General features: G+C 41.6%; 1 protein-coding gene across 14 annotated transcripts in view; it reads left to right on the forward strand.

Moving 5' to 3' along the window:
* The window catches only part of FLNB (filamin B), a 190,117-nt gene that overhangs the window by 153,538 nt on the left and 15,635 nt on the right, over positions 1-20,944 (forward strand). For 3 of the 14 annotated variants that reach the window (XM_066596588.1, XM_066596575.1, XM_066596580.1), the window contains 15 exons: positions 1,665-1,739; positions 2,906-2,980; positions 4,625-4,699; positions 6,496-6,567; positions 7,657-7,759; positions 7,840-7,980; positions 9,168-9,296; positions 9,427-9,600; positions 11,756-11,914; positions 14,400-14,603; positions 14,698-14,850; positions 15,891-16,013; positions 18,445-18,711; positions 18,902-19,039; positions 19,424-19,539. In XM_066596588.1, coding sequence (XP_066452685.1) covers positions 1,665-1,739; positions 2,906-2,980; positions 4,625-4,699; positions 6,496-6,567; positions 7,657-7,759; positions 7,840-7,980; positions 9,168-9,296; positions 9,427-9,600; positions 11,756-11,914; positions 14,400-14,603; positions 14,698-14,850; positions 15,891-16,013; positions 18,445-18,711; positions 18,902-19,039; positions 19,424-19,539 — 2,004 coding nt within the window. The remainder of the gene's footprint in view (positions 1-1,664; positions 1,740-2,905; positions 2,981-4,624; positions 4,700-6,495; positions 6,568-7,656; positions 7,760-7,839; positions 7,981-9,167; positions 9,297-9,426; positions 9,601-11,755; positions 11,915-14,399; positions 14,604-14,697; positions 14,851-15,890; positions 16,014-18,444; positions 18,712-18,901; positions 19,040-19,423; positions 19,540-20,944) is intronic. The other 11 variants (XM_066596576.1, XM_066596581.1, XM_066596578.1 and 8 more) reach the window with 8 other exon arrangements.

The following is a 20,944-nucleotide window of genomic DNA, read 5'->3' on the forward strand; positions in this document are numbered from 1 at the left end:
GAGATGGGGGGGCTGTTGATGGTATAGATGGAATTGTTTTGGCATGTGCACATGCAAAAAGTTTCAGGGCTATGGTTTTGATGTGGTAGGATTGAGCAGCTGCCAGTCTAGATACGCTGATCAACCAAAGGTTGTCTTAGAATTCATGGACAAGAATTGTGTAATGGGTAAAAGGCTAGGGTTCGATGCAACGTTTATCTAGGTGCTAGTGGGCACACAAGTAGGGATTAAAGGATTTTAGTGAACCAGTAGATAATGTATTTTTGAGTTGGTGTGCCTCTTCATAAAGCAGCTGGAAGTGGCTAAATACTCACGATGCATATAAATAAGAGAAGGCGGTGGGGATTGGGTGTAGAAGAGTAGAGATATAGAAGAGAAAGGGAAATAAATAGAGATGGGTGAACCTTCTCGGCCACGCCCCTTTTTCGCCCGAGCGCCGCGATTTTCGAGTGCTTTCGTACTCGGGCGAAAAGATTTGGGGGGTGCCGTGGGTGAGTGGGGGGGTTGCAGTGGGGAGTGGGGGGGAGAGGGAGAGAGGGCTCCCCCCCCCCCCCCCCGTTCCCCGCTGCTACCCCCCCCCCCCCCCCCCCCCGCTCCGGCGCCCCCGAATCTTTTCACCTGAGTACGGAAGTACTCGAAAATTGCGGTGCTCGATCGAGTACGTTCGCTCATCTCTAGAAATAAAGCAAAAAAAGGTTTGTCAGATGGCATAGTTGCATAGTTTAAGATGCCACATAATTTACTATAGTTTGTCATGTACACTTAATGGGGCTCAGAGGGGGTCCATAAAAGGTCCAAATAATAAGAGGTTACATATTTTATATATAGCAGAATAGAAGTACCACACCTCTAAAAGTTATATAGATTGACAAATATATGTCAATACAGAGATCCCAAAGTACATACAACAAATACATACATACGTACATACATATAAATCAAGTCTGGATCTCGTGCTTCCAAAAGCATCATAAAGTTTATAAAAGTTGACTTAATTAGTAGTAAATTCATAATGAACTTAGTATAGAAATGGGAACTGGGTCTATTTCTCTTAATTGCCATTAAATTACATATATATTTCATGGATTATTTTGAAATGAGCTGAATGTGGTGGAGAACTGGATATTGGTGTGTGCTTTACAATCGGAGATAGGTGATGGTCTGCAAGATTGAAACTCGCATTAATTGGTAAACAATCTGGCTGACAGAATCTGATGAGAAAGTTGAGCTTACCAGTGGTGGCAGGGGAATGCCTTGATGGACGTCAGTCCTGTGCGTCTCAAATTTTGTTTGGGAACTGATGGAGTCAGCCTATATATATGGAGAATTGAAATGTTGAGTGATACCTTCATGGTGCCTTCAAAGTGAAAGTTTGAAGAGCCCCCAAAAATACTGAATACTTAAAAGCTATTTCAAATATTGAATTATAGCTTAAAGGTGGAAGCTTGAAGCGTCAAATGTAGTGAATGTCTGAAACCTACGATTTATTTATTTTTGTGATACCTTAATGGTGCCTTCAAGGTGAAAGCTTGAAGAGCTAAAGAATGTATTAAATACTTATGATTTTTGTCTGTCTTTTTGACAAACTGGATATGGTAACTTGGGATAATTGCATTTTTCTTGTTTCTTGCTGAAGTGTTTTTTACCTTTTTGTTCCACCACAGCAGGCTACAGATGAAGTCCCAGTAGTGGTTCAGCAACAGGCTGTTAGTGCCCTCCCTCCAGCCTATAAACCCTCGGTATATACATTCATCTCTATATAACTGATCCTCTCTACTTCCATGTTTGCTCTCAGACAGCAATGGACATTAACGCCTCTTGGGCAGTTGATGGTACATGTGGGATTGTTTTGGTATGTGGGCATGCAAAAGTTTTCAATGCTTTGGTTCTGATGTGGTAGGACTGAGCAGCTGCCAGTCTAGATACGCTGATCAACCAAAGGTTGTCTTGGGAGTCCATGGACAAAAATAGTGTAAGCGGTGAAAGGCTAGGGTCCGCGGCAACGTATATCTAGGTGCTAGTGGGCGCACAAATAGTGGTTCAAGAGCTTTATTGAACCTACCAATAGTGCTTTTTAGAGCTTTTGTGCCTCTTCAGACAGCTGGAAGTGGCGAGATGCATACATAGTTAAAAAAAGTGTACAACATAACTAGAAATATATAGATTGAAAAAGATCTAAAACCAAAAATCTGTCAATTTATAAACATGTGGAAGTAGATGAAGCATCATTGCACATAAATCAAGGCTGGATCTCGTGCTTTGGAAAGCTTGATAAAAGTTGAATCAATTAGTAGTAGTTTATAATGAATTCCTAATAGCTTAGAAATGGGTAATTTGTCTGTTTCTCTTAGTGGGAATTATATATAGATTGTATGGATTATTTTGATATGTTGAGCTGAATGTGGTGGAGAACAGGATATTGGTGTGTGCTGTACAATCGGAGATTGGGGGTGATATGCATGATTGAAATGTGTTAATGGGTAACAATCTGGTGGTCTTGATGGCTGTCAGTGTTGTGTGTGTCAAATTTTGTTTGGACACTGAGAAGGTCAGCTTAAACATGGAGTACTGACATGTTGAGTGATTCCTTCGTGGTGTCTTCAAGGTAAAAGTTTGAAGAGCCCAAAAATACACTGAATACTTGAAACCTATTCAAATATTGAATGATATCTTTAAGTTGGAAGCTTGAAGGGTCACAAATGTAGTGAATGCCTGAAACCTATAATTTATTCCTTTGTGATACTTGAATGGTGCCTTCAAGGTTTTAGCTTGAAGAGCTAAAAGTATATTGAATACTTAAGATTTTTGTCTGTCTTTCGTCTAAACCTGGAAATAGTGACTTGTGATAACTGAATTCTCCTTGTTTCTTGATGAAGTGTGTTTTGACCTCTTTGTTCCACCACAGCAGGCTACAGATGAAGTTCCAGTAGTGGTTCAGCAACAGGCTGTTAGTGCCCTCCCTCCAGCCTATAAACCCTTGGTATATATATTCCGCTCTATATAACTGAACCTTTCTCCTTCCGGGTTTGTTCTATGACCAAAATTGACATTGCCGCCTCTTGGGAATGCTTGAGCTGATCCTTGCCACTTCAATGATTCAGTTATAATTGCATCATCTAGGCTTAGTGGTAGAAAGAGAGCAGAGCTCCTCAGAGATGGGGAGGGGCTGTTGATGGTTGGTTTTGGTATGTGGCCATGCAAAATTTTTCAGTGCTATGGTTTTGATGTGGTAGGATTTGAGGAGCTGCCAGTCTAGATATGCTAATCTTAGCCAATGGACAAGAATTGTGTGGGGAAGGGGGGGGGGGCAGGGTCCGCCGCAACGTGTATCTAGGTGCTAGTAGGCACACTAATAGTGGTTAAAAGGATTTTATTGAATCAGCAGATAATGCGTTTGAGGTTTCGTGCCTCTTCATCAGACAGCTGGAAGTGGCTAGATTCATTCATTCAGTTAAATTAAAAACAAATTGTAGACAATACAAGAAAATAAGGGAAGGTGGTGGGTGTAGAAGAGAATGGAGATTATAGCGGTGGGATTGGGTGTAGAAGAGAATGGAGATTATAGCGGTGGGATTGGGTGTAGAAGAGAATGGAGATTATAGCGGAAGCAAGATAAAACAAAAAATTACTTATGTTGGACAGCATAAAATAAAATGTTGCATAGTGTAAGGTATAAAACATTACTCAGGTAAGGTGTCACATAATTCACCATAGTTTTGTCAAGTTCACTTAATAGGGTTCAGTGGCGGTCCATAAAAAATGCAAAATAAAAACCTTTTAATACAAGGTTAAATATTTTTTGTTTCGGAGAATAGAAGTGTACAACATACCTCGAAATAGATGGAAAAATATATCTAAAAGCAAAAATCTGTCAATATATACAAATACTGAAGTAGATAAAAAGCATAATTGCATATAAAAGTCTGAATCTTGCTCTTTGGAAAGCATCATAAAGTTCGTAAGTTGAATTAGTAAATTATAATGAATTCCTTGTAGCATAGAAATGGATAATTGCTCTGTTTCTTAGTGGGAGTTAAATGATATAGATTTCATGGATTATTTTGATATGAGCTGAATGTGGTGGAGAACTGGATATTGGTGTGTGCTGTACAATCTTAGATAGGTGGTGGTCCCTATAATTGATATTGGCATTAAATGGTGAACAATATGACTAGAAGTTGTTTACCATTGGTGGCCGGGGGGTGGTGGCGGTTCTTGATGGACATCGGTGCTGTGTGCTTCATGAATTCTTTGGGCACTGAAAGGGTCGGCTTAAATATGGAGTATTGAAATGTTGAGTGATACCTTCGTGGTGCCTTCAAGATGAAAGTTTGAAGAGCCCGAAAATATACTGAATACTTGAATCCTATATCAAATATTGAATGATACCTTCAAGGCGGAAGCTTGAAGGGTAAAAATTTTAGTGAATACCTGAAACTTATGATTTATTTTTTTGTGATATTTTAATAGTGCCTTCAAGGTTTTAACTTGAAGAGCTAAAAGTATATTGAATACTTCTGATTTTTGTCTGTCTTTTGTCTAAACCTGGAAACAGTGACTTGTGGTGATCGAATTCTGTTCGTTTTTTGATGAAGTGTGTTTTGACCTCTTTGTTCCACCACAGCAGGCTACAGATGAAGTCCCGGTAGTGGTTCAGCAACAGGCTGTTAGTGCCCTCCCTCCAGCCTATAAACCCTCGGTATATATATTCATCTCTACTGATCCTCTCTACTTCCATGTTTGCTCCATGACAGAAATTGACATTGCCACCTCTTGGGAATGCTTGAGCCGCTCTCGGCTATATTGATCATTCCCTTATTTCTCTACTATTAAATCATTCAGACTTGGTAATAGAGAAAAACAAAAGGGCATAGTAGAATGGGGTGCTTTTAGACTGCGAAAGTGACGAGCAAAAGTGAACGATAATTGTTCTGTCTAAATGTGAGCCAACGATTGAACGACCAACGAGAGTCATTCACTTCACTTTAAACAGCAATTGCTCAGTCCCTCTCCTTTGCTTATACAGGGACTGAATGGTTCTCATTTGAACAGGCCAACGATGCATATACCTGTCTAAACAGGCTGCACCAGTGCGCATGAGTTAGCATTGACGTCACGAGAATCTGCTCGTCTGAAAGGACCCTTAGAAGTCGGGGGCCACTGATGGTATAGAGGGGATTGTTTTGTTACATGTGTGCAAAAATCTTTAGTGCACTCATTTTAACATGGTAGGGTTGAAGGTTGCTGCCAGCCTACTAACGCTGATCAACCAAAGACTGTGTTGGCATCTGTGGGCAACAAGTATGTAAGGGGTAAAAGGTTAGTTAGCCTGTGGCATGACCTGCATTGGGATGCTAGTGAACACAGTAGTGGTGGTTAAATACAGACTTTATTGAACCAGCAGGTACTATGTTATGAAGAATTGTGCCTCTTAATCAGACAGTTGGAAGTGGCTAGATGCATACACATGGCAGAAAACAAATTACATGCAATACATGTAAATAAGGGAGGGAGAAAAGAATGGAGGTATAGAATAGTAAGAGGGGGAATAAAGCAAGAGAATTGTACATCAGACAGTATAGAATAATACCTTGCGTAGAGGTAGGTATAAATCCTTATTTAGGTAAGGTAACGCTTAATTTTCTTTTAGATTACTTTCATAAGTGTGGTGGCAGGCTACTTTTCTGTGGCCATCCTGTAGATGTGTACTAGGCCGATTTCACATGCGCGAGCATCTCGCACGAGACTTCTGCGTTGCAAGGTGCACAAGTCTTGCATGAATATGGACCCTATGCTTTTGAAGAGTCATGCATATGAGCGGCACGTTCCATCTTTGGGAGTGCCCTGACATCACCCATTGTATTCAATGGGGCCGGCGGCAGCATCTTACCATGTGCTAGTTGCGCACGAGTGCAATGTGAAGTTTCCCATGAAAAACCATGGGAAGCACTCTCCGAGCTGAATGTGGTGGAGAACTGGATATTGGTGCGTGCTTGCCAATCGGAGATGGGTGGTGGTCCGCGTGATTAAAAATCTCATTGATGGTGAACAATCTGACTTGATGATACCGAAGTTAAGCTTACCAGTGGTGTCCGGTGGGGTCTTGATAGCTGTTGGTGCTATGTGTCTCATAAATTCTTTGGACACCAGGAGTGGGGAGTTTAACTATTGAGCATTCCTCACAGTTTTTGTAGCAGGTGCGTGCATGTATGTGTGACGGGTGTCGGGAATTTAACTATTGAATTCTCAAATATTGAGTGACACCTTCAAGGTTGAAGCTTGAAGGTTTAAAAATGTAGTGAATGCTTGAAACCTATGATTACTGGTTTTTTTTATACCTTAATGGTGCCTTCAAGGTGAAAGCTTGAAGAGCTAAAAATGTCTTGAATACTTATGATTTTTGTCTGTCGTTTATACAATCCTGGTTACGTGATTTGTGATGACTACTTGTTTCATAATGAAGTGTTCTTTGACCTTTTTGTTCCACCATACCAGGCTACAGATGAAGTCCCAGTAGTGGTTCAGCAACAGGCTGTTAGTGCCTGTCCTCCAAGCCATGAACCCTCGGTATATATATTCATCTCTATATAACCGGTCCTCTCTCCTGCGATGTTTGCTCCATGCCAGAAATTGACATTGCCACTTTTTGGGACTGCTTGCGCCGCTCTCGGCCACGTTGATCATTTCCTTTTTGTTTCTTTATTACATCATGACATGTTTTCTTTTTCAAGCTAAAGAAAAAAATCACAGCAATCACCTTTTTTTATTGACCCTCAAGAGAAGTCTCTTTGATTTGAAGACTTATTTTCCTTCTTGCACGATACATTTCATTTTTCATTTCACGTTTGTGGTGTTTTTATTTTTTGGGTGTTCCTGAAAATCATCATTACTAAACTCCCAAGTTGATGGTGCCACCACGTGACCACGCTTGCTTTAAATATGTCTAAATCACATTTTCTTTTCCAGATTTTACCTGTTTCAGAAGTTTATGTATATTTTGCAGTTCATTGCGTCACTTTTTTTTTGGTTAAAATAGAAGGTGGTGATTTTGCAAATTGCCAATGTATGCAGAGATTTAAGAGCCAGGGCCTTTCCGGGAGACTTGCATTGTGCTCTCCCATTTAATCTGGGAGAAAGTTATTGAACCGTTCATCCGGAGCCTTCGTATGTATGAATAGAATTTCAGAACTTTTGTACACAAATGGCAAAAAAGGGTGACCATTTTAGTATGCAATGGCTTTTCTACCTGAAGATGAGCCGCCCCTACACCTACTACATATAAGGGGGCACTGTGTGGTCATACACGAAAGATAGCTGAAAACTGGTTATTCTCTCACTAGCTATCTCTTCCCTACACCCCCACCCCTATAGTGTGCATGCGTTTTGGATAGGGACTGGTGACTATGCTACTGGCGATGGCTTATCGCTTATCTTCCCAGCGTCCAAAGGATCATGCAATTGCAATTTATCCATCTGATCTCTCCCAAGAGTCAGAAGGCCGCCTTAAACATTAGTTGACTGGCCAATCCTGCTGAAATTGGTGATAGACTTGTATGATAAGCTACACATTAGCAGTATATCGGCCAATTTGCAGAATCACCAGCTGCATTCATGGACATAATCTTTTTATTGTTCATACCTTCTTTTTATTTTCAGGTATCCGAATCTGCTTATGCACCTGTTGGCTCTATGAATGGTATGGGATTCAAGCCTTTTGATTTGGTTATCCCATTTGCCGTAAGAACTGGGGAGATAACGGGTGAGTGTAATACAGGTAACTGTGTAGTAAAAGCCGTACATCATATTGTTTTGACTTATCCCACTGCTTCTGCTGTTTAGGTGAAGTTATCATGCCTTCAGGGAAGAGCGCACCTGCGGATATTGTTGACAATAAGGACGGCACAGTGTCTGTGCGTTATCTACCAACGGAGACCGGACTCCATGAATTGCATATCAAATGTAATGGAACCCATATTCCAGGTACAGGAAGTCTAGAAAGCTCTTAAAATCTGGTATACACGAGCCTTCTAAAGATGTGCAGTCAGTTCAGACTTCCTCTTTAAAATAGACCTCCTTTGGAACAATGCACACCCTTCTTGTGGTATTAGACAAGTATAACCTATATGGATTAATTGGGCTTACAAAGTAGAAAGCGTATGTGGAGACTAAATGCCTGCAATAGACCAACACACCACTGAAGCTATGAAAAATGTAACCAAATATTAATATACAGAATTCATAAAACGCAATTAAAAGGTTGTACATGCCTATCAATAACTGGCTGCACCCAAGCCATGGAGGCTTCAGCCATGATAAAGTGCAAGAAGATAGATATGAGATACATAGAGATGTGTAGGTATAATAACTGGGATGGAGCCAGTTAGTGGGATGTGCTACCTTTTAGGTGTGCGTTCACATGTAACAGTGCGTAGCCAAAAATCTGCACTCTTGGTACAGATTTTGCCGCAATATTCGCTGTGAAATCTGCTTTTTAGCTGTGGCAAAAAAAACTCGTCAAAATCTGCACCATTGGTGTGGGGTTTTGTTGCAGTTTTAATGTGGGTTTTGGTGCTGATTTTTTTTTGCTGTAGAAAATCCACGCCATTTCCACTGTGTGAGTGTACACTAATTGTGTTTCATGGATGTAAAATGTGATTTATATTCATATCTTTGGTAGGCCTTTAATTTAGGGTTGTAGGTATCGGAGAAATGCATCAAAGGGTGCAGATTCCCTACAAATAACCAGTACTAACTAATTCATGCATTACCTGCAGATCACTGGTGCTGGATACACAGCCTAAAAAAATGAGGGGGGCCCTATTATAGACTGAAGTTACCCTTCTGATAGAGGGTCTCTTCTACATGTAACCCAGAGAATTGCAACCTTTCTAGAAATACTACAGCTTACTTTAATGTTTGGCATAATGTAAAAGGCACCTTTGTTAAGTTGTGCCACAATGTTTTCAGAAGGGTTTCCTCACCTTTTTCCTACCTGGATTCATTCAAATGCCCAATGTCAATGCAGGAGCGTGATACTGACATCTAGTGGTAAAGTGTGAAATAACAGGCATTCTCTATCAACCTATAAATAATATGAAGTAGTGCTGCATATGGTTTTGTTCCTTTTATATACTGTAACACGTCCTTTGTTTGCGGTTTGATTTTAGAGAGCCCCTTACAGTTTTACGTTAACTATCCCAACACTGGAAGCGTTTCGGCGTATGGACCAGGACTCAGCTATGGTGTTGCAAACAAGCCAGCCACGTTCACCATTGTTACAGAGGATGCAGGGGAAGGTACGGCGCTCCATCCTGTCATGTAACCATTGTTTGCATCCAAGCTTTATAAACTATATAAACTCCTTATTTCCTTTTATGTCTTGGTTTTTGAGGACCTGATCTATTATCTGTTTCTAATCTGGATTAGGTGGTCTCGACCTGGCAATTGAAGGCCCCTCAAAAGCCGAAATCAGCTGTATTGATAACAAGGATGGTACCTGCAGCGTCACCTACCTGCCGACCCTACCCGGAGATTACAGCATCCTGGTCAAATACAACGATACGCACATCGCAGGAAGCCCTTTCATTGCCAAAATCACTGGTAAAATAGACTTGATGACCAGTCCTGTGAAAATAGTGAATGTTAAATTGTAGGAAACAGTTGTCAGTGGAAGAATAGAAAGGGAGATCCTCAGCTGTTTGCCCCAACATATATATGTACTTATGTATTCTATGCTGGTAGGAAACATCCATGCTGAGGAAAATGATTCAGTAGAAATCTGTTGCCCACAGCAGCCAAACCCCCGCAGCAATGATTTTCGGGAAAGGGCTTGAATTATAAGGCCTTCCCTGAAAATCAGCCCTAGCTGTAAAAAAAAAATAAAAATAAAAAAAAATCTAATGTTGACTCGCATACAAGAGCCAGCCAGCTCTTCTCTCCAGCCTCGGCAGTCGTCTTCTGGAGGCTGGGGATTGATTGATCACAGCGCTCCGCTAATCACAGGCAGCACTTTCTGGAGGGAGGGATTTTTCAATCCCCAGCTTCCAGAAGATGACTGTCGGGGCCAGCAAGAATAACCGGACGGCTCTTCTAAGTGAGTAAAAAAATGTATTTTTGTTTATTTTTTTACAGCTAGGGCTGATTTTTCGGGAAGCCCTTCCCTGTAAATCATTGCTAAAGGGGTTGCCTGCAACCCACTGCTTTCAATGGGATAGCATCACAAACTTCTGCCACAGCTGTGACAGAGGATTTTTTTTGGTTCCCACGGGGATGAAGGAACCCCCTGCCAAAGCTGTCACAGCTGTGGCAGTAGTCCGCGATGTACTTCCTATGTTTTCAGCGGGGCTGCCGCCGGCTCCATTGAGAACCAAAGAGCGATGTCGTAAATTTTTCTTAGCGCAGCGAGCCTTGAGTGAAAAATCAGAAAGGAGTATGAAACCATTGAAAATCATTGGTTTCATAATCATACGTTTTCACTCACTACCACATCGCAAGACAACATATCGCTAGTGGGTAGGAGCCCTTAGGCTGGATTTCCACAGGACAGAAATCTAGCGGTTTGGCCGCACCAGAAAACCGAGATTTCTGCGGGATAAGCGCTGCTTCCAAACCCACTGCAGTTTGCCACAGGTTTTGGAGCGGCTTGGCTGCCAGCATTCTGTTGCGGCTTTCTCTCCCCATAGAGAGGAGAAAGGCCTCATGTCCACTAAAAAAAAATACAATCCCAGCAGAATCTACTGCAGATTTCTGCAGCAGATTCCGCGCAAATTTGCTTTAAATGTTTGTTTTTTTTCTTGCATGCGGATATCCCCACCTATAGATGGCAATGTGGCCGATGCGTGCGGAATCCGCACTAAAATTGAGCATGCTGCGTTTTTTTTCCGCACGTGAAAAACGCAAATTGATTTAAAATACCATTTGCGGGTGCAAAATTCAATTTAATTGACTGCAGATGGCCAATAATATTCCTATGGGCAAAATTTCACCCGCGGTATCCGCAATTCAATTTTGCTAGTGGACGTGAGGCCAAAGGCTGCAACGTAAAGAGAAATAGAATTGACATTCCGCGGCTGTCAATCCCGCAGTGTGGTTTCGCCGCCCCGTGTGGATGAGATTTTTGCAAAATCTCATCCACATGGATGGCTTTATCCCTGGATTAGGAGCCGCAGGCGGATTTGCCCTGCAGAAATGCTGTGCAGAATTGCTGTGCAGAATTTCCGTGGCAAATCCATCTCAGATGAACCCAGCCTTACACAACAATTTCCCTGCAGCACTTCCACAACAGAAATAAATCCTTACATAAAGCATTGATTTCAGTAGGGACTATCTTTGTAATGCATAGCTATATCCAGACCAAGTGTCACTTTTTAAAGCCACTCACGGCTGTGACTAGTAGATGAGGGGGTACTCCCTTCTATTAACTCGGACAACTTTTTATTTTTTCTTTCACAGTACATCAGACTAGAGTTTGGCTGTTCTTTAGGTCACAGACTCCTACTATACTTTGTTGATTTACATACTTCTATAATGTAATGCAAACACAGGTTGCATTGGATACATGGAAATAGTTCCCAGAACACGGAAGAAATAACTTCTGTCGTCCATTAGTTCCAGAGACTGTTTCTGGGCAGCAGAAGCGGAGTACATGCATTACTGGCTGTTCAACTAATTTACATGACCGCTGTGTGTAAAGTGCTTCATGTCATTCCTGCCTTGTGTGACTCATTAGACATTATGTCATCTCTTCTGTCTTTAGATGACAGCAGGAGACGTTCCCAAGTTAAACTGGGATCCACAGCTGATTTCTTACTGGATATCAATGAGACTGATCTGAGTCAGCTGACAGCCAGCATTAAGGCCCCGTCTGGTCACGATGAGCCTTGTATCCTGAAGAGACTTCCTAATAACCACATTGGTGGGTATGAAACTCATCCAGAGAATTACTATAGTTTAGTAGATATGTTCTTTGTGATGCATCCAATTTTGGTTTGAATTCAAGTTTTTAGGCAGTTTACCATGACCTTTATTTTGTGTACTATATAATAACATTTACTGGAGATGAGCTCCATATGTTTATCCAGACAGCATCCTCCTTTGTCTAAAATTCGAATAATTTGAAGCATTCTCTTGTGGTTTTCACTACCTATGGTGATGGTCTCCAGACAGTTCTGTAGATGTCATCAAGCGACTTTGTTCAACCCGAGATGATTATCACGTAACTCAATGAAGTAGTGACCAACAATACTTCACTTTTACAAGAGAGAATGGTTCAAAAAGTTAAAATAAGAAATCCATTCCCTTGCACAAACAAGGAAAAGAATACAAAAAGCTATCAAAGGCACTGAATGTTCTAGAGATACAGTTGAAACCCTAGTTCACCTGGACATGACAGAAAGAGGAAGCTATGAACAGTTGCCACAAGATTCCCGAGAAGGCAGGTGGTCAAGAACCTTCAAGTGACTGCAAAAGACTTGTCACAAGATTTGTCAGCAGGCACTGATTTCCATTAGCACGGGAAGGTGCATGCTAAGTGCTGAAAGTCTTCATGGCCAATTCCAAGATGTACAAATCTACTGACCCAAAAGCACAAGAAAAGTCGGCTGCAATGTGCGTAAAACCATATAAATAAGCCACAGAAGTTTTTTGGGATTCTGTTCTGGGAAGCAATGCAACAAAACTGGAACTTTTCAGGCCTATGCATCAGCATTATGTCTGGAGGAGGAAGAATGAAATATACGCTGAAAAGAACATCCTGCCTGCAATGAAATATGGCGGTGGCTCGATTATGCTCTCAGGCTACTTTACTCTTTGCAGTGTGTGGAGGGCAAGATGGATTCAATCAAGTTTCAGGAAATCCTAGACAAAAGCTTCATGCCTTCTATGAGGAAGCTAAAGCTTGGGTGTCATTGGACCTTCTAACCGGACAATGATCCCAAGCATACCTGAAAGTCCTGTAAGATTCTGGATTGGCGATCAGTTGCCTGACATGAGCCCCATAGAAAGTCTTTGGTTGTAGCATACAAGCCCAAGAATATTCGTGAACTGGAGGCTATTGCCTGTGAGGAATGGGGTAAGATTCCTCAGGAACATTGTCAGAAGCTGGCGTCTGGTGATGCATCAGATATACAGCAGTTTATAACAGCAAAAGGTCCTCTACTTAGTACTAAAGACGCTCATCATGACGGGGTTGAATAACTCTGAGACTGTAGTAGTCCTTAAAAGTAGCGTTTTGTGTTGGCTTTGGAGAAACCACTTGTGTGTGTTCTTCAACTTTTTTTTTTGCAATGTAAATACCTTAAACACCTGAATATTCGTGAATTTGCAATGAGGGTTGAATAATTTTGATAGCAAAGTAGTAGTACGGTATAAATTCACAGGCACCAAATATTTTCCTTTCTCCATGGACCAATAAACGTGGTATGGGTCTAAAGGGCTGCATAAAGATCACATTTTCCCCCTTTGCTTCATAATATTAAGTCACTGTGTCCAGATGCCCTTCAAATGTATGCATTCTGTAGATGGACACAGTAGGGGGGTCTATTAGCCATAATGGTTTGTTTATATAGGGCACAGTTATTTCTGATAGGAGCCTTGAAAAAATCCAATGTGTTTACTTTAGGAAATGCTATAGGAACAGGAGAATGGATAACTTAAGGCCCTTTTAAACAACAATTTTTGTTTAAAAATCGCTCCAAGCCATCTTTTGAGCGCTAATCGTTGTCTAACTGCACTGACATCGTGCAGTTTTCGTATGCCATTGCTGATCTACCAGCATGCTGAAAGATCAGTTGTCACGAATTCACAGCGGGATACAGCTGATACTATTACAACTGTATCCCGCTTCCTGACGACAGGGGCGTATAAAGAACAAGAGCGAGCCAGCGGCCGGGCACTGCGAGCGGGGGACAGTTGGATGCAGAAGACTAGCAGCCCCCGCTTGTCTTCTGCATCCTCCGCTCGGAGCGCAAGGTGATCGCTCAACGTTTGAGTGATCACCTTGCGCTGTAAAAAAAAAAGCACACAATGATTTTTTGAGCGATAATCGTTCTCTAAACCAGGTTATAGACGTAGCAATTAACATGACAGGTGCTTTGTTGTACTGCATTATACTATGTACAGTAGTTTTAACATGTTAACGTTTGCTACATCTGTAATGCAGTTTGGTACGTAAGCATGACACTACAGTGAACATGCCAATTAAATTTTTCAGGTGTGTTGCTTTAAGAGACTAACTATTCCAATAGTTTTATTGTTGGGAGATGATTGATTAAAAACCTTGTTTTTCATAGTTACACAAGCTGTAACTCATTTAGATCTCCACTCTGTAAACTCTTCGGCTTGAGAAACTCTCTTGAAGACCCTTACAATTTAAAGGCAAGTTTCTTTTGTTTTTTTTGTAGGTATTTCTTTCATTCCACGAGAAGTAGGAGAACACTTGGTCAGCATCAAGAAAAATGGCCGCCATGTGCCCAACAGTCCTATATCCATCATGGTATACCAATCTGAGATAGGAGATGCTAGCAAGGTGAAAGTTTACGGGCCAGGATTAACGGATGGACGCACATATGAGATGTCAGATTTTGTGGTGGACACAAGAGAAGCTGGTCAGTAATTAACCTATGATGCTACCTTTTGGTCATATAAAACATATAGAACTTTTCTTAGCGGTTCTGTTTTGTTTTTGCATAATTACTTTAGGTTACGGTGGACTCTCATTAGCAGTTGAAGGACCCAGCAAAGTTGATATTCAAACTGAAGACTTGGATGATGGTACTTGCCAGGTGTCTTATTGCCCAACAGAGCCTGGAATTTACATTATATCCATCAAATTTGCAGATGAGCATGTCCCAGGTAAGATCCGTCCAGCCATTTGCACTTGAAACTAGAACCTTTAAAACCATGTTTACTGCTGCATTAGTGACTTAATTCACCATGGTTGGTTGTCTTATCTGTGGGTGAAAAATTAAGGCTCTTCTATTGCATCTCTAAATGGACTTTAAGGCCCATTTACACACAATGATTATCGTTCAAAATATGCTTAAAAGCTATCATTTGAGTGATAATCGTGTGTAAATACTCCGATCTTTCACTCTTCGGCTGAACAATGATTTTTAGGTGAGCATAAAATCCATTGTTCAGTCGGAGAGGAGATAAAACAGACCACATGCTGTTTGCTGTCCATAATGCTTTATTCTCCAGCCGAGCGCTGATTACATTGTATTCAGCTTGCAGCCTTGTGGCAGAACAAAGGAGCTGAATGCAGAGAATAGACCACCTGCTGTTCTCTGCATACAGGTCTCGGAGGCTCATTTACAGGCAAATGAAGGTAATAAGCTGCTGATGGACATTAGTGTCCATTATCAGTTTATGCGAAACAATCACTCAGAGCCCATCTTTTGAACCTGATAAAGTACTAATGGGCATTAGTGCCCATTAGTACATTAGGAAAAACAATCAAAAACTTTCAAGCTTTCAATTGTTTAAAAGATTATCCTTGCATGTGAATGGGCCTTTAGGGACTTTCTAGAAGTCTATAAAATTGAAGTCTTATCCTTATCTTTGATTAATTGTGGTCCTACCTGCAGGACCACCACTAGTTGGGGCAGTTAAGAGGCTGCGTCAGTACCTTAGAATGAGATGAGAGGTATTAAAAGGCAAAGTCACTTGCCACGTCCCCTTAATTGCCACAAATGTTAAGCACAGCGATTCTACATTCATAGCCTAATCTGAGGATAGGTCATCGCTGTAATAGTCTTGAGAACATCTTTCAGAATCAATGTTACAAGCCTTTATTATCTGTGACCTTTTATGTATCTTTGTTTAATATGTTTATATAGTAGGATGATTATATTGTGTCCATTTTATTAATTGTTGCTTCCTTACGATTTCAGGTAGCCCTTACACAGCCAAAGTAACTGGAGAAGGAAGAGTGAAGGAGAGTATTACACGGCGGAGGAAAGCTCCTTCAGTTGCTACCGTAGGGGGCATTTGCGAGCTTAATTTAAAAATACCAGGTGAGATTATCAATTAATCTGTAAATCCTCCTTTTTATATTAAATATTTTCAGCGATTAAAATTTACTAGAAGTACAAACAAGTCAAGACGCAATATAGTCAGGGGTATTCTTCCGAACGGATTAACGAACCTGTAGCCAGTTTACACAAGCCGAATCTACAGGTTTTCTAAACACAGCAAGCATTATTCTGACATGTTAGCAATAATTAAAGGGGCTATGTCACCAAGACAACCCTTGCTTAAAAAGTGGACACATGGACTGACTGGGTCTACCAAAGTAGTAGCCAAACCTAAAGGGGTGGTGCAATCTAGAGTGCCACAACTTTTCTATCAGACACCTTCTCATTTCAAAATGTTGTGTTCCATACAGAGCACCGTATGACAGCACACACGGTGCCTTTGGTTCTGTAGTATGGGCTGCAGGGACTCCATGAAACCTTTTGCCATGTGCATAAAGCCCTAAAACTGCAACCTGCGATGGGGAACTGATATGAAAATAGCTTGTGTGAGACAGAGAAAAGTGAGGCTTGAGTACTGCAGTCGTCATTTGCCTCTATCTAAGGCCTTGTTCAGACGATCATGGATTTAGCGCAGTATAGGTCCATGAAATGATCGCGTCTAATAGAACCAATGGTTTCTTATAGAAGCAGTCACATGAAGGAATTTTAGACTGACAAAAAGCTTGCAGCCAACAAGGATAGAACATGCGTATGCAATGCTCGCATATAAGGTCCGTGCTGCGAGAAAAGATAGGACCTGACCTATCTTTGGTGTGAGCTAAATTGGAGTTTCCATAGATTCCTATGGGAGCTGGATAACACACACCACGCAGCTACCGATCATGTTAACGGGCAATTTCACTGCTAATTGGGCTCGAGACTTAATAGCCACGAATTCCGCAGCAATGTCTGTCCATAGCATGCCATGTTAAGATTCTTCCATGTCCACTAGAGGAAATCAACTGCGATTTTCTGCTCATGTGGAAAAAATGCAGTATGCTCTATTTGGTGGGGGAAATCACACAGACTGCTGATTACAACATGTCAATTTTGAAATTGCCTCAGATCTGTGCCATTGACGGTGCGTTTTGCTGTGCACTGCGCATCGTTGACAGTCGAGACACTCACGCGTGGATCTGGACAGATGAGTATGGGCATCGGGTCTGATTCCACTGCGAGATTTAGCAGTCTGAATCCCGTCCGCCTTAAGCGTACGTCAGTCGTCCCATTGATCGTTCTGTGCTTTCACACACTCCGTAAATTTGAGGAGTGGACCGGAGATCGCTTCCCACCGCCCGCCTTCATTTACGGTAAACAGTCCTTCATAATAAAACACTGCCTGTTTACACGGGCTGGTGGTTGTTTGATTTTTATGCGTACAGAAATTGAATACCAAATGATGAGCGAACGAATTATCACTTTTTGTTCAGTCACTGGCACAGTTTACACTGACTGATTACCACAATTTAGACAGAATCTTGAATGATAGCATTTCGTATGAAAGGTATAAAGGAGGTCAGAAGTAACTTTTAAATGGATATATATGATTACTTCTACTTTTTGCGGTCGTTGATGAACTAATATACTGTACATTTGCTTTATGTTTACTCTGTTCTAATCTCTGCTTTTCTAGTTACTTGGTTCCTATTGGCTTTGTCACGGGAGGCTCTTTCACAAACTAGGTCTTTTGCACCAACTTCTGGACAGAAGCAAATTCCTCAATCTTCTCCCTCTAAGGCGTTAGGGCTACAGGAGGGTGTGTGTATAACAATGAGCATGTCTAGTAATATGGCTTGTAGACCATCTGGACCAGCTGCATGCAGACACTTTAGAGTAGCTGCTCAATATCGTGTTCAGAAAATGAATTTTTAAAATTCATTGTTATAGCCCAAATGCTTTATTTTCATAGCGCTTATGAAGGTGTAATTAGCTTATCCTAGCTGACGGGTAAAGGTAAAATGCTGCGCTAAATATTTAGCAGGATGATTTTCCAAATTATTTCCAATAGTGCAAAATTACATCAGACTATCTGGAGAACGCCTACATCCTTGCTTACCACTGGAAGCCTTGCAGTACGAATACTGCAGTGCATTCATAGTCGTCCATGGAAAAGTATGCTTTTCCCCCAGAAACGGCGCACTCTTGTCCATGCTCACCCCATGGTGATGTTTTTGGGGAGAAACATAGGAAATACAGATGTATTTTATATTTATTTATATATAATATAATAATTTGCAGAAAACTCCTTTTTAAGGCTGCAATACAATTTGCAAAGGCAAGCCGGGGAAGCATGAGGCATGTTGGCTGCGCTCAGGATAACTTCTTTTGCAAGTATTGTATGTTATGATCCCCTGATGCCATCATTGCTGCAGACGTTCCTGTGCCGGTCTTGGTGGCATTACAGTAAGTCACCTTCACTTTGTCTCCTCAGAAATTGACATGCGAGAACTGTCTGCTGAAGTCTCCAGCCCCTCAGGAAGGACGGATGACGCTGAGATAGTGGACCTCGGACACAATACCTGTTGTGTGCGCTTTATTCCTCAAGAGATGGGAGTGCACACCGTGAGTGTAAAATACAGAGGGGAACACGTTCCGGGAAGTCCTTTCCAGTTTACGGTCGGGCCGCTGGGAGAAGGAGGTGCTGAGAAAGTGAAGGCAGGAGGTCCTGGTCTGGAGAGGGGGGAAGCCGGTAATCCAGGTAGGAAACTGATCCTATAATATCCATATTTAGAGTATTTATATGAATGGACTATTTTAATTCATGTCATAAGATAAATGCATTATATGGGATCTTGCGAGTCCATTAAATCCAAGTCAGTCAAGAGGAGCTGCTACTAAAGGATGTGGTTAAGAATGAATAATTGACATGCTCTCTTGCTTCTCTGCAGCGGAATTCAGCATATGGACACGGGAAGCAGGTGCCGGGGGACTTTCTATTGCTGTCGAAGGGCCAAGCAAAGCAGAGATAGCCTTTGAGGACCGAAAGGATGGATCCTGTGGGGTTTCTTATGTTGTTCAAGAGCCTGGTATGTTTTTTCGGTGACCAAATATTGAGATGCATGAACTAGGTCAATATAATCTGGATGCAGGTTGATAAATTGTGAGCCGTTCCAACACCCTAGTTATCGAACTACTGCACCCTAGTAGCCCGGATTTCCCTTAGAGCAGCAAACTGACTCTGCAGTGTTCAAAGAGTATTACATTTATTGTTACAATAGACTGTAGGTATATTAAATATATGTGCAATTGATTGCTTGGCTGCTATAATACTGTACACTGACTTGACACAAACTTAAGTCTGACGAAAGGTAGCTAGAGGAATATTGCAAAATATATTGGAGCTTTGCCTCATGGTTAGGAATGGTGATGACCATTATAGCGAGTAACTATACTGCTCTCCTTTATTTCAGGTGACTACGAAGTTATCATCAAGTTTAATGATGAACATATCCCACAAAGCCCGTTCATGGTTCCAATCATCGCTACCTCGGATGACGCCCGACGACTTACTGTCTCTAGCCTTCAGGTGAGGCACAAGGAAACATCTGTTAAGTCTGCCACCTGGTGACCTATTAAGTCCTTGTTTTCAAGTCTAACATAGTGGGTGTGCAATGAAAATATACATAATAACTTGCAGATACGAATCAGTGTCGCTCTTAGCTGAAGTACTAGACTTATTCAATGGCCAATGCCTAGTGAATGGTACTGAGCTGCAAGATCAGGTTGAGCTCCTGGAGAGAAGTGGTGCTGGTTCTACCCAGGCAACCCCCTTTAGTATAGAATAAACAGCAGTAGAATACATTTTTCTTTCTAAAATTGTAGGAAAGTATATATAATTTTTTTTTTCTATATTGGAAAATAATTTATTAAGGTAAGGCTGTACTCCGATGGGCAGAATCAGTGTTGGAAAAATCCAACTTCAATTTCAGTGGAAGTCCACATCAGAAAACCTTGCTTTTACCAATGCATTTCTGCCGTAGATTTGCATTACAGTTGTGGATCTGCTCCATTCATTGGTGCTAATCCTTGTGCAGATCTCTTCATGTTGAGAAGGCTTCCCAGGCTCTTCACAAGGGCATTAATTGGTCACGGTGGCATTACGGTGTCTTTCTTGTGTTTCATTTAAAGACCTTTTGACAGGATTTTTCTCCACAATGCAGTTACCTGCTAAAGAGGGAGACCCACAATGTGGCCATGTTGTCGCACCTGTGCAGTGCTTCACAGCTCTGGCCCTCTTTAGTATCTAGCTGGAAACCAACGGTTTGTTGATATGGATCTGCTCTAGGTAGACTTTGGTCATCCTTAGGACTTGCTTTACTTCTCTCCCTCTAGCAAGTATTGTACTACTGCTGGAACCCCAGCGATCAGCTATAAGTTTTCAGTCTTCCTGCAGTACCACCAATTAACTGCCCCTTCACTTCAATGGGTTGTCACTGCTGGAATACTGGAGAAGGCCGAGCCCTCCAAGGTAATAGATGCTTTATGTAGCCACTCTCCACTCTAAAGGGATGAGGGTCCCAACCAGAAAAAACAGAAATATAGTGGTGAGGAAATATTTGGTAGTATATGTAGACACCTGAATACCTTTTAGTTATTTCTGACTACTCATTTTGCCTAGGGAACCATTATTTGGGAATGACATGGCTGCTAAACATGGAACCCTTCCTGCTGGATGGATCGCATCAGGACTGAGCTGCTGTTCCTCAGTAATGATTCCCTGCACTAGTAACCTCTTTGAAAGAGGACAAGGGACAATAGTATGTATTATTGCTGCTGAGAGATCTAGGCTGAGCCTGACAAATAGAGCTTTTACCTTCTAGCCTGTCAATATCAGCACTGCTGCTGCTCCTCGTATGCAGTCAGCAGAAACTTTCCCCACAACAGCCGGTCTCCTCGGGGCTCTCTGCCTCTTAACTTGGGGAGTTAAAAGC

Source organism: Eleutherodactylus coqui, chromosome 3 (assembly GCF_035609145.1).
Source record: "Eleutherodactylus coqui strain aEleCoq1 chromosome 3, aEleCoq1.hap1, whole genome shotgun sequence".
Classification (NCBI taxonomy): Eukaryota; Metazoa; Chordata; class Amphibia; order Anura; family Eleutherodactylidae; genus Eleutherodactylus; species Eleutherodactylus coqui.